Genomic DNA, 14177 nt, shown 5'->3' on the forward strand with positions numbered 1-14177 from the left:
GTAAAACAAGGAAAATTGCGTGTTGGAGGAAAGCTGTTTATAACAAATGGATCTGAGATTTTTTTTTTTTCCCCAACATGTGGTCTTTTCAGTCTCCTAAGCAGTAGCGTTGCCATAATTAACGGGGAACCAAAAGTAACTACAATTTTGTATTGTATGGTCCAAATGCTGGTCCATGCTCCTTTAATGAAGTGCCTGATTCAGAGCAGTATCGCGTCTCATGGCAGCCACCACCTCCTGGTGCTGTTGTACTACTTTGTAATAAAGTTGCTACCATCATTTTTCCTCCTGGGTTCGCACAGACTAGTACATTACCTACGGTCCGTAAGTCAGGTGCCAAGCTTTGTTGCATGCAGCTTGAAGAGACTGGTCGCAAACATTCGTCTCTTGATAAGGTCAAAACGTTAGTGTATTACACATGAATTTAGACCACCGCCATGAATAATACGGCGTGTATAGAAAGTAAAAATTGGTGTGGTAATCAAAATTCTTTTACTGAGTGAAATGAAAAGTCATCCTAAATGAATGTGAAGAATCAAAAAGATGTGTTAGACCTTTACAGTTTTACTGGTAAGAAAAGCCATGGGCGTTCGCGCCTTCTGTCTGCTGCACAGGTAGAGAAGAGCAGTGGAATGTACCTCGCAAGATTACTTCAAATGCTTCTATCTGAACAGTCATGTTTGAAGAAATCAGGAAGCTCTTTTTATAAGGATTTAATTTTCAGGTAATAATAAAGAAAATAATTTTCTCTTTCAGAAAGAGAGGGTTTTGCACGGTATGTGAAACCTTCTTCAATATCTAGCACAAGTGGTATACAGCTCAATCCCTCAGTTCAAGGAATAGACTTGATAGTTACTAAAAAATGGCTTACTAAAAATAACTAGCACACACCATTAATGGTCTACCCTAAGTATTTTTAGACTGCATTAACTTTAAATTTTAAATTGAATAAATGAATTAATTCTAAATTTAATTAAAGCAATTCATTTCATATAATTTAGAAGCTGAGTTTTATACTTTAATGAAAACATAAAAGCATAGAAATAGAATACAGACATAATACTTTCAAAGTTATTTTTACCTGAACTCATTGTGCAATGCAAGCATTTTTTCCTATCAAAAATGTCCTGTGTGTTTGTTTGATTCTAAGGGAAGTTAAAGAAAGATGAAATGTAGAAAGAAAATTTACTGTGTACTTCAACTGGACTGTGTACTTGAACTCTGAATACATCAAATTATGATGGTACAAAGAAATACTGAAGGGGAAAAAATTACATACTGTATTTACATGGATTCTAAGAAGTCGTATAGCTTTTGTTATTCTCCTAGTTATACAAAAGAAACTGTGAATTAACTTGATGGCTGCTTGAAAGGATTAATTCAGAAACACAATATCTTAAAAGGACTAAAAGCCCTGAAATACATTTCTAAAAGCTTCTCAAACTGTAAGAAAAGGTAGCTTAAGATCTATAATTTTAAATGTAAATATTTATTTTAAAATCAGAAGATGCTAGGCTGCTAGTAGCATTTTGTTCCTTGAAAATTTCAGTAGATAGATAGTTTTATAACTTTTCTTTGCTTGATAAACTTTACAGTAGTGTCCTGAACTTTCAGACTTTCAGTTTTCTGTTTTGGACTATTACCCACTAATTCAAATGAACAAGTTTACTGTGTTCAGGAAAATGAATTTGTACTTCCACCTTCACTTGGTAGGTCATCCTGCTAGTATTCCAGAGACAGTTCTCTACTCCTAGCCCTTTTATTTTAGCACGTTCTCAGCAACTGAAGACATCCAGTGAATGGTTAATTTCTTTTTCCTTCAACATACGTTTTCTTTGTGTTTGAAACACCATTTTATTTAGTCAAGCATATTGTACTTTGCAGATAGTAATTTTTACTGCACCCTGTAAACAGGGGTATAAGTCTTAAGGGTGGAGGTGCAGAAGACCTTAGTGGAACAACTAGTAGTAGTTGTATTTCTAGTTATCCACTAAAGATGCATTGAGCCCCAATTCTGTGGTTACTCTATGCAATTTCAAGTTACCAAAGGCAGCCTTGTATGACAGCTTTGCCCGTTGTTTGCAAGGAGAGCTGAAGAAAGGACTGTCTGATAGGCTTTCTCTGTATCTTTCCCTGAATTCTGTTTATATCTCTTATTTTTTTCAGCTAAGGCGGGACATGTAATTAGAGCGTATAATGACAGTTACAACAGCCCCAGAAACCCGAGATTGATTCCCGTGACGGCTGAAAAACCCTCCATGCAGTATGTATAAACAGGCCCAGTTTCCGAGTTCTAATTAACTTTATTAATGTTTAGTGCAGGAAGTACAAAGGCAACTTAAACAAGGATATAAAAAGCAGTGGAGCATTGAAACACTGGTTTCGTGTAACTGACTCTTATTGAAAGACATATTTTTCAGCATTTTGTAAAGAAAAATAGAGTAACTTAGAAGAAAGATATTAGATACCTAATACACTCTTATAGTAAGGAAGCTTTAAATAATGGAGCAAAGATACTAATAGTAGCTTCCTACTTGGTAACATAGGTAGCGATTCTTTATGATGTGCAATTAATGAATACGATAGCGAACATGTAACAATGTACAATGACAGCGCGATAAAAGAGATGCAATTATGTGCAAGATTCCTATTGTGCCAGCAAATAAGACTTTATGGGCTACTGGAAAATGAGTTTGTGAAAAACCAATTGTAAAAACCTTTTCCATTACATGTTCCTTTTATAGAAACATATTAACTCACATGTGAAAAGATAAAAAATTGCACTGGTAAATAACTGTGAAGACATCTTCCCCCACTATGAACACAATTGCAAATTGCATTCACAGAAATTGTATATATTATTTTGATATAATAATCATAACTAAGCTTAACAGCAGTGATACATTAATCACACATAAAGTATATTATTGGCATAGATTTTTTGTTTACTGTCCATGGATGTCCACTTTGTAAATACATAGATAATTCAGCAAGCTTTGGTGCTCTTTGATGAACTCAAACTGGAACATGGCTTATTTGTATTATACATATTTCCTATTACTATAATTGCAAAGGATGCTCTAATAGTACTTTTTAGGTGCTAAAACCTCTTAAGTATAGCAATTGCAGTAGAAAATATAAGCATACCTTTTCTGTTATTTACTGACCCTTATTCCCAGGCATGATGATTCAACAATATTTAAAAGATATTCCTATTTTGAGAAGCTCTCAAAACACGTGGTGTGCAGTTTGTCTACTAAAAGGATTGTGCCTTGGAATAATTTAGTATCTGTTTCTTCTGACATTTTTTGTATGGTCAGTAGGTAAAAGCATATAATAAAAATCATCTTGCAGTTATGCAAGACTATAGTATCATTTCGTACAGTCTTGCAAACAAACAGTTTAGAAGTATTCATCCATAGAGAAGTTGGGAACTCAGAAGTATGTAATGTCAATAATAGAAAATTAGTGTATCTTTAAAGATGTAGGCTATTATAGCTTGGTTTTAAGCTTTGATTTAATCCTTTATGTGATTATATTCTATAGTGCTCGCAGTCTTGCCAGGAGAGCTTCTACTTCTGGAATGGCTTCTCCCTTAGAAGGAGACCGGATACGATCTGTTTTCTTTTCTTTGTTGCCTTCTCCGTGACAGGCTTCCTTTCTCCCAACAGCCTTGTTCCATGCTGTAGAAGAACTTGTTTCCACATCATAAGTAACCTCTTTGGTGACTGGGCTTCTTGTCAAGTTTAAACTGATACTGTGGTGCAAACATGACTTCTCTAGTTGTCCTTTCTGGTTCTCTGCAGAAGGTAAGATAAATAAACCTCATTTCACTATTAAAATACTCAGTTTCAATATTTTGTAATATAAAAAGACCTCTTGATCAGACAAAATTTTACATGCAGATGATGTACTAGAAGGAGTAACGATTGCCAAGGAGGCAAGACAAAAAATATTATCACTTCAAAAGCAGTGAGCTTGGTCCCTTGTAAGTGATACAGACTTTACATGACTTCGTTAGATTAGCATCCGTATTTCCTACAAAATCACAGATAGAGCCTGACAGGATCCTCCTTTCTTACTGGAGTCAAAGAAAAAACAGAGTACCTAGCACTTCTCAGTGTCTTCCAAAGTTTTATCTGGTTAATTACATTTTCTACGTATTTTTTTAATTGTTCAAATTTTAAAATGTATTTTAAAAAATCTATTTCAATTTAATTTTCCATTGTAATAATTTTTCTTTCCTTTGTGATCTTTTAGGCAGCTAAGTAATTTTCAGAATTTGCATAACTTGCTACTTTTTGCTGAACATCACTGGCATTGACTGTCACAAGTTCCACTCAGTTAATATCCAGGAGCTTTACTGGATTGACATGTATTAATAGACAGATTTCTTTTTCGTTCTCCCCCCCCAGTCAAGTGACTGTTCTCAAAACCAGCGTATGAGTGGTCCCTCTCATAGATCTCAAACTTTTTAAAAACAGGTGTACTCAATATTCATGTAACCTTGAGCAAGGCTTGAAAATGGCTTCAACAAACTTGACATGACATTTAAAGTTTTTTGGTTATTCGCTGAAAGATGTTCCATCATCCCAATAGTAATGACTTTGGAGCACAGGCAGTCACTCATGACAGCGTGTTTTATGTGAGTGCTGAAAATTCCTACCGAAAACAGCTTGTACATTAAAAGGCAGCTGCTGAAGATATTTACTGCACTGTCATTCCCTGACCAGGGGCTCCTGGTGATGGATGAGGATTTTACACACTTTCTTGGACAATCTCAGCAAATTTTGTAAGTATGATCACCTTTTGGCAAGTGGAGGAAAATAAATACCTTCTTTCTATCATCTTCTAAATAGAATAAACAACTCTTAATTAAAATTTGATAATAGCTGAATTTTGCACTTAGCTGAAAAATGTAATTTCTATTTTATACTATGGAAAATAATTTGACCCTGAAGATGCAGCAGCACACATTTCAGTTTTCCTGAATCACAGGAGGCCAAAGATTGGGTATGAACACATCTTTATAATTACATATAAATAAACCCATCATGTATAATTAAAATATCCCTGTTACGTACACTCTTAAATATCCCATTCTATTTAAATGTTTATATTTATTGATTCTGATACTCTGATTGATATTTACACATACTTGCAGGCTGATAAAAGCATGCTACCTGTATCAATATACAAAATACTAGCTGCACCATAGCCCTTTTTGTTTACATTCAGTCTAGGGGCAGTGGGAAAAATACTTGGTGTTTTGAAAAGCAATGTTTTTTTAAAGTAGAAAAAAACCATACCGTCATATAATTGGAGATTAAGTATAGGTGTTGGCTGTTTAAAAAGGCAACAATAAATTAGGCACTGAAAGTAAGCTTCTCAAGCATACCAACACCCAAATTCTAACTACTTTGCAGTTGAGCTAAGTCTTCACTCCAAGATACTCAAGCATGAGGATCAGTTAGGTATGATGATGTAGACTGAATAACGGAAGTGGTGAACACTTATGAACTGAGCCCTCAAAGTAAAATCCAGCAATATTTTCCCCAGTTTCTCATAGTGTGCGAGGGGCAGAGGAAGGTGCCTTAGAGTGAGATTTAGAACAGCAAATAGTCTAAGCAGGGAACTGCTGCAAGTTAGCTATTAAGAAGCAGTAGATGTTGGGATCTATCTGAACTCTTATCCCGCTTTGAAACTCGGTAACTGATTTAGCCTTGCAGAAAGGTGTGTCCCGTAACTTGCTGCCTACAATCTGGAATTGTCGCGTGGGGATAGTGACTGAGTAAAGCTGAGTACAGCTGCGTCTTTTTTTCCCCCTTAAAACAGCAGCAATCATTTTGATATTTGTGACTTTCTAGGCATAGACTAATGAGTGGAGCATTCAACTTGAAGGACCAGAGTCTTTCCCTTCAGTCTGAGGGGTCCTGCCACAATGGGAAATGGGATTAGGAAAATGCCTTAATCACTGGCCAGTTTATGTGAGTAGTCCTTGTTTCATCTGTTGTAACCCCTGTGCAGTGAAGACGCCATGTTTCACTGGAAAAATCGCAAAGTGTCATGTTCTTAATACATGACACTTTATGCTAGTGATTAGCAGCACTTCCTAAATAATGAGAACGCTTTGGTCTCAGCCATGCTACAAAAAATACAGAGCAGCTAGTGTCAATTAAAAAAAAACAGATTTGGACACACATATTTTATCTAAATCCAGTTTTATAATCTCAGAGTTGTTATTTCAGCTGCTTCCTAAATCAGGTGGCATCTTTACTGTGTATGTTCTTTTAATCAAGGAGGAACTTCTGCATATAGCATTGCTATGCTTAAGTGCATGTCCAGTATTAGCAGATGTGTAGGTAGGCAGTTCCCTGCTTAGCAAACTGGCTGTTGTGAAACTCATTCCGAAACACTGAACTTTGCTAGGCCTGGCTCAGAAAGCATACATATTTTCTTACAGTCCTAGATTTCACTTTGGTAAATATGCACCTAAAGAATTAACTGCTGCAATATTTGAGGTATATATGCTGCTGGGGCCATTCTTCTCATCAGAGTGAAAGATCACTTCCATTTAAGTCAAAGTTTAAAATTAGTTAGGTACTAGCAAGGTAAAAAGTCTCACTAATTCCTCAGAAATATTAATGTCTACCCTGCCAATTTTTTATTTTAATCAAGCAGGAATTAATTTGTGTTAACCCCAAACTCTTAAACACCCTGTACTGCTTTGCACACTGATTCAAAGCTGGCATGCATTGGTGATCTGGTACCCTATCCATTCCACAGTCATGACTTTGGATTGTTACCGCACCTCTCTCGAATCCTATGCCATAGTGGTAAAACTGAAGAAGTGTATTTTCCACCTATAACTGTTGAGGTGGGCGGTTTGAAAAAGCCAATGCACCTTGCATATGAATTTAAAACTACAACAGCTGCAAGCTGCTGCAGGTCAGCATGTAACTTTAATCAGGACAGTAGAAGAGCTGGACTTCCTTAGTTTATTGTGATAAAGGCCATAAAGGATATAGTAATTTACTTTCAAGAAAAGCCCCAAGTCGAGATTGACTGACAAAGTGAGCACAAGAATAAACAGCCACTAATATATTTCTATTAGAAGTTAAAACCTTTTAAACCATCAGAGTAATGAAGTTTTGGAATGCACATATATAGAAGGGAGAGCAAAAAACCATAACCAGTTATAAGGAGGAATTTGATCTCTTTCTGAAGACAATATGGCTGCTTGCAACAGCAAGGAGATGGCTTAGTGACATTGGGCCACCATTTCAATCCTACATTTCTAGAACAAGGGTACCCACAGAAAATCCATAAACCACACAGATATGAACAGCTTTTTGTAAACTACTTTGAACCATTACATCATGGACATACATGAATTCGGTTTGTGCTTTTGGCAGTAAAGTATATTTGAAACAAATTGCAGAATAAAATAAATACATTTACACACACATCTTGGTTCAGATACACTTTTAGAGTATTGAATATAATAAGATTATAGAAGGTTTAAAGAAAACTACTCATGGAAAGGCACTTCTACATGAAGTCTTGTTAAGAAGAAAGCTTACATTTCTGGCGATGCACTATTTGTCCACCTACTGTAGCAAGGTGTACCTTCCGGCAGTAGCAAGACAAAAAGAAATCAGACATTAAAAATTACTGCATAAAGACAGAACTTATTAATTTGCTGTATATATTGGAAGTAGTTGAGACAAGTTTCTAATGTTTGGTCACTTTTAGCAATCAAAAACTGTCATTCACCTGTACCATAACAATCATTATGCAGATGAAAAAAAGCAGAAACTTTGAATTCACGTTTATGTTTTCTAAACGCTAGGGAGAGAAGACATTTACCCATAATAGCTTTGACTTTACTGCTACGGAATGCTTCCAGGCACGGGCTAGGCAGAGATCGCATTGTACACTACTGAAGTCTCAGTGTCCGGATTCCATGACGTTTAAATCTTTTTCTTTCCCTTGTTCAATATCTAACTCTTGTGGGTCCTTCAGACCTATTAAAATTCAGTTTTTGCAGATATGAATTTCCTGTACATTGCTGTTAACCAAAAACATTTCAAAATCGCATTCACATAACCTAGAGCCAAATAGCTACTATCATCTAGATACAAGTCTTTTAAAAATACTTTGATTAACAGCAATGCTCAGGAAATGCAGTTGACGGAAAATTGTGCTTAATAGCTCTCCATAGTTTAAATGGTGTCCTAGCATAGAATAACTTCTAATGGTATGCTTATAATCTATTAAAGGCTATATACTTTATATTCAGAAAAAGGAAATTGTGCACTAGCATGTGAACAAAAAAATCAGTAGTATGAGACCTGCCTGCTGTGAACTTGGGGAAGCAAAATATGATCAGTTGGAGATTCTTAAATCCTGCATAATACTGTTATATATTACCTTTAACAGAGAACAAAAATGATTGCAAGAGACTTACTAAAGTAGAGATACGGATTTTTTTAAAACGACTAATAAATATTTAAAATAAAAAAGGACTTTGAAAAGCTTTATTTCATTGCATAGTTTCTCAATAAAAATCTTGATACTAAGGACATATTTAGTTTTTATGTAAATACTTGTACACCGATTGAAAAATAAAGTTGCAAATACAATAAGGAGAACTGCATTACATGGCACTATATGCTTGTATTACAGTCATACATCTCAATGTGGGGCACGACAAAATCGTAACATAAGAAAGAACAATTGCAGTTACAACCTCATTACATCTTTTACCAAGTTAACAGCGAAAAATGCTCAAAAACCCAGTGGAATATTTCTGGTCTCTCCGGCTTGTGCACCACATGCTACATCATATTCCTGAAGCTATGTCTATGCCAAGATTTTCTAAAGCCCACACATACCAACCTTACCATCAATGCAAATTATTTTTACCTTGCAAGTCATGACTTGCCTGTGCTAGAACATATTCTGAGGGCATGCCCCCACGCCAAATGGCTTTGGCTTGGAAAAAGTGACAGCCCTAGCCATAATCCTTATCACTGGCTCCCCAGCACGGTGCCATAGTTTGTCTCTGGTTCCCTGTCCCTGATACGTGGAACTGAAAGTCAGGGAAAAGCTACGACACCATGTTGGTGCTGCACTCACGTGTTTTCCCAGCAAAACAGCAGGGGAAAAGAGCATGTGTTTTTGACAGCAGTGCGATGTGCTGATTCTGGATGCAGCTGTACAGCATTCCCACAAGCTGGAATGCATGCAGCAGTCCAGCCTCCATCTGGAAGTCCTGTCCATCTTCCACAAATTACACTGACCCCATCATCACGCATGTCCCAGTGCAACCTTACCAAGTGTATTCAGACAATGGTCGCACACCATGGGCCTTGTGAGGATATCAGTGCATAACCCCATATCCTCCATCTAAATAAACAGAAGCCCTTGAGAAGACAATCTGGAGATGTTCCTAAAGGGTTCCCTTGCCGATACCGAAGTATAAAGCATCCCTGGTGCTTTGCTGAAGGTATGAGGAAAACAGCAAAACAGTTTCTAAGTGTGAACTACTTTTTCTGATATAAACTGGGCAATACTGGCTTACATTTCAGATGGTTGAGATTTATTTAGATAGACTCTTATTTTGAAAGGCTGAATATGCCCACTGCTGGCAGACATTTTGAGGACCTCTGTTTTTAAGTTCAGGACAAGGTGGGGGTTCTGAATTCCTGCTTCAGTTCTAAAGTAGATAGCTGTATTGGGTGTAGGTAGCAAAGTTTTGGTAGCGGGGGGGCTTCAGGGGTGGCCTCTGTGAGGAGAAGCCAGGGGTTGCCCCGTGCTGGACACAGCCAGTTCCAGATGGCTCCAAAGGACCGACCGCAGGGCACAGCTGAACCTGTCACCCCTTTGTGCAGTTAGTTACCTCACTGACGGGACCGAGTGTAACCTGTGGTGACAATAAGGGGGTAAGAGAGGGGTCTGGAGCGAAGCCGAGCCTGAGAAAGCAGGAGGAGTGTATTTTCCCTAGGTGTTTTGATTATTTTTTTGTTTTTGTTTCCCAATACCCAAATCAGTAGTGTTATATATATATTTATTTAAAAATTGGCAATAAATTAATTTTCCCCAAGTCGAGACTGTTTTGCCCATGACAGTAACTGGTAAGTGATCTCCCTGTCTTTATCTTGACCCATGAGCTTTCCTGCTCCTGTTCTTCCTATTCTCCTCCCCATCCCACCCCACCAAAGGGGGGACTGAATGGGTGGCTGGGTGGCAGTTTGGCTGCCATCCGAGACCAACCTACCACAATAGCCTAGAGATAAGATGACTCCATCTGTCTTTTAACATTCCCTCTTTCAAATTTTCCAATTAAAAACCCCCACCAATTCTAAAAATTGTAATTTTGAACTTCCAGATTCCAAACTCTTGGCTTTTTACTATCAGAAATGCCAACAAGAAAAATTACTAATTCTTATTTTCCTCTCAAGTATGAAATGAGGGTCTTGTTTCCTGCACTGACCCCCCATTCCTATTAGAGCCTAAGATACTGGACAGTTGCGAGCCCTGAATTTTTTCAGGCACCCATCTTTCCTTAATGTCATTTATACAGCCCGAAGTTGGCCTTCTGAAATCCATTCCCAGACCTTGGCATTGGCGTTAGAACATAACAAGACCTAATTACCTTTCTTAAAAGCCTGCCTTACCACCCAGAAGCAGAATTTGGACATAATATGAAAGACCGCTATAGCTAGAAGGTCCATGTCTATTACATAACATCACTCATAAAAAATGGGATAGCTCCTTGCTGGATAGTATAATGGAAAATACTTTAAATACTTTTTATTGCCGCTTTTTATTAGTTTCATAGTTTTTCAACAATTTCTGTGACTGACAAGGGTAGGACTGGAGAATGTCCCTGAAATGTTAAAGGAGTGCTGTGTGTTGTTATGACTTATTTCAGTTATACCCTGCAGCCCCAGCCCTAACACCTAAAGGAGCGGTAGCTGCAGTCGAATGATCTTTGCTTGATAAGTAATTTCTCACACCTTAGTATTTCATGCTAAACACTCACAACTTGACTAATCTAAAGCAGACAATAATTAACGAGGCATGGAAAAGTGTTACTGATTTTTGGAACACTTGAAAAAATATTTTTTATGCACATTTCATTTAATAGTTGTTGCTGTTCTTGAGTGTTGTTGTTAGAAAGGTGTGAAACACAAGGAATGAACGCTAATCAGTAAGTTCAATTTAGATGAGACAAAGTTCCCAGAAACAGTGAATATAGGGTTTTTTTGTTCATTTCAAAGGCAAGAATGGAGTATGTCAGCACTAAGTGAGGCTAGCATGGAGGATTTATAGAAACTAAATTTCAAAGAAAATCAATTACAAACTGTGAGCAAACTAATTTGTGATGAGAGGAACTATGCTGGACCAGCTCCCTTTTACTCGGCCCTACAGCAAAGCCTTCAAAAATTCTTTTAATCCCTTACCTACCTACATCTTCTCAAAGACTACTCTAAGTTCCTGTTGATCACTCCATTCAATCTTTTTCCTATCTTTTCCAAATGTACTTTACATTTGCATTGAGTTGGGACCAATTTCTCTGTTTAAACTAATATATTCTCACCTCTAATATGCCAATGACTTTTGTTACAAGAAATGCAACTTTTAAGTTACTGGGATTTAAATGAAAGTCTTGAGTGCCTGTCAAGATGAAAAGAGAACAAAAGTGTGGATCAGACTACTGACAGATATCACCCAAGATTTTTATGTAAGTGAGAGAAGAAACCTCTGAAGGTGTCTGACGGCTAATTCAGACTTAGGCATGTGGCATCCTCCCTATTTTACTCTGAATTACAGTGGATCTTCTGTGTCTTCTTACGCATCTTTCCCCAAATGAAGGCACATTGGGAGTTTCTAGGAAACTGCAAAATGGAAACTTCCAAAATAGAAACCTACTTTGTGGTCATTATTGATTTTTAGAGCACATGGTTTGAATCATTCTTAAAAAACTAAATGCGTAAGCCTCTTAAATTCAAAATGGATAAATAATTTGGCATAACTTCAGTATTAATAAATAATAAATTAATCTTCTTATTTATGTTGGGAAGAAGGGGATAAAAAGATAAATATTGATCTACATGGATACCCAGTGGCAGCGGGTCTTCAGGCAGTGGCCAGAAATGTTATGCGGCCTAGGTGTTTATGGGATTTCTCCCAAGGTACAAATAATATAAACATCAACTTCTTCTCTTCTTTAAGTTGGGAAATGATCAGGAAATTACAGTGATAAAACTGGAAGTTAACATGTTTAGACTATTTTAAATTCCTGAAATGTGGTTTGTTACTTGTTTTTCTACTTTATTCACAAGTATACTGTAGCTTGCCATTTCAAATCCTCTTTAGAGTTAACAGAGAGTCAAAAATGATGACTGTATAAGTTAGTGATCTGTGACAAGATACATAGAGGTCTACAGTCTAAAGCTGCCCTCTGTTCAGCTGACGATAATTTATGTAGATCCCACATACTAAACTGCCACTGATGCCTTTGAGCAGTAGACATATTTAGTCTCCAAACCTGTCTGCATAGCATCTACCTATAGATGAATAGTGCTTTCAAGGTACACTTTGATAAAGATATTCAGGAATATGCATAAAGACTGCTGCCATCAAAGGAAAGTCACTGGCAGCTGCAGTGGGTAATGATAAGTAATATGCTGATGAAAATAACCAAAATGGAAAAGAAACACACAATTTGTGTCTTCTTTTACGAATTGTTGCAGAAAAAAACACGGTAGGAAGCCTCCTACCTCTGGAAAACAAAAACCCCAACAAATCCAAACAACAAAGCAAGTCTTAGAGACTCACCTGATATTTACGAGATTCCACTCACTGCAGTTTTAAATAATGTTGTTGTTTCTGATAAAAGTATTTACTATTTAGCACAAACATATAAAAAAACCTATATAACTATGTCTAGTAATTGCCTTAAGAGTTTAACACTAAATTATTTCTTATCCACTATTCTTGATATTAAATGTTTACAAGCTATTCCCTAACTATTCTAATAACTGCTACAAAACCATACCATTTGTAATTCCTATTTTTAGCCCAAACTTCCATTCCCAGGTTTATATCAGCAATCAGAGTATTGGTAGGTTGCATTGCCTGAAGGTAGAACACAAATATTTTGTAATGTCAGATCAAACCAATGGGAAAAATTGTCTTTCCCTCATCACCTGTTGCGCTTCTCTCCTAAGGAATCAATCTATCTGCTTGTAAGGGAAAGGGGCATCTACAGAGTCCTGCAAATGTTTTTGGGAGCAGCATAAAGATGAAAGGCTAGAGCTGAAAGTAAATTAGGTGGGTGTTAGTTTTAACAGTTGAGTAGAAACATCATTTTCTCACATTCTTGTAACAGGTACCAGACCAATGTCCTGGGGCAGTTCTTGCCCACACAGGTCACAGTCACAGTGGGCTGTCATTCACTACTATCCAAAAGATTGCAAGAACAGCGTACGGCTCTCAGGTTCCTCTCATTTTAAAAAGTTTTTAAAACAAGTCTCTGGAGGGGAGTAGGGCAACAGAGCGTGCTGCATGCTGTTGTTGCTATGGCAGGTGAGAGTGTAGTGATTTACTAACCTGGAAAAGTATTTATGAGAACTCCAAGTCCTAAGTAGATCGAAAAAAGATTTATACAACATTGACGTCAGCTTTAAAGATATCTGTGCTTCTTTATAGCATGGGTGCTTCTCAACAGGACAGAAGCAGACCTGATTGTGAAGTTTAACCTGTGTAAACTAACATCCAAGATTGTCTTCATGAATACACTGGAGATGGGATGAAGCCAAATCATCTTAGTTCATGTAACTTTAATTGTTCAAGCATTATTATTATGGTCCTTTCTTTCCTCTGACAAAGCTCTGCAGAAAACAGTCAAAAGCATGTGATCAAGGAGACTGAAACTGTGTAGCAGGAAATAGTACATTTTCAAGAAGACCCTCACACAAAACTAAATATTGTGAAATAAAGGCAGAGGAAAAGTGATTCGTCTTCCCCTTGCTCTGCAAGGTTGCATATATATTCCTTTGACAATTCTTCTCTCTCTCTTTATATGAAGCTCTAATTAATGCTATGTGCTTTCACTTAATTATTTCTCTCTTTGGGATGGACTGTAATTGGGCCTTGCTCATGTG

The 14177-nt window shown here is 37.0% G+C and overlaps 1 protein-coding gene across 1 annotated transcript in view; it reads right to left on the reverse strand.

The window, feature by feature from the left end:
- Nucleotides 1-3093: 3093 nt before the first annotated feature.
- DIAPH3 (diaphanous related formin 3) overlaps nucleotides 3094-14177 on the reverse strand; it is a 238925-nt gene continuing 227841 nt past the window's right edge. Inside the window, 1 exon segment of the mRNA XM_009275652.2 lies at nucleotides 3094-3800. Coding sequence (XP_009273927.1) covers nucleotides 3541-3800 — 260 coding nt within the window. The 3' untranslated portion in view covers nucleotides 3094-3540.

Source organism: Aptenodytes forsteri, unplaced genomic scaffold, assembly GCF_000699145.1.
Source record: "Aptenodytes forsteri isolate BGI_AS27 unplaced genomic scaffold, ASM69914v1 Scaffold172, whole genome shotgun sequence".
Classification (NCBI taxonomy): domain Eukaryota; kingdom Metazoa; phylum Chordata; class Aves; order Sphenisciformes; family Spheniscidae; genus Aptenodytes; species Aptenodytes forsteri.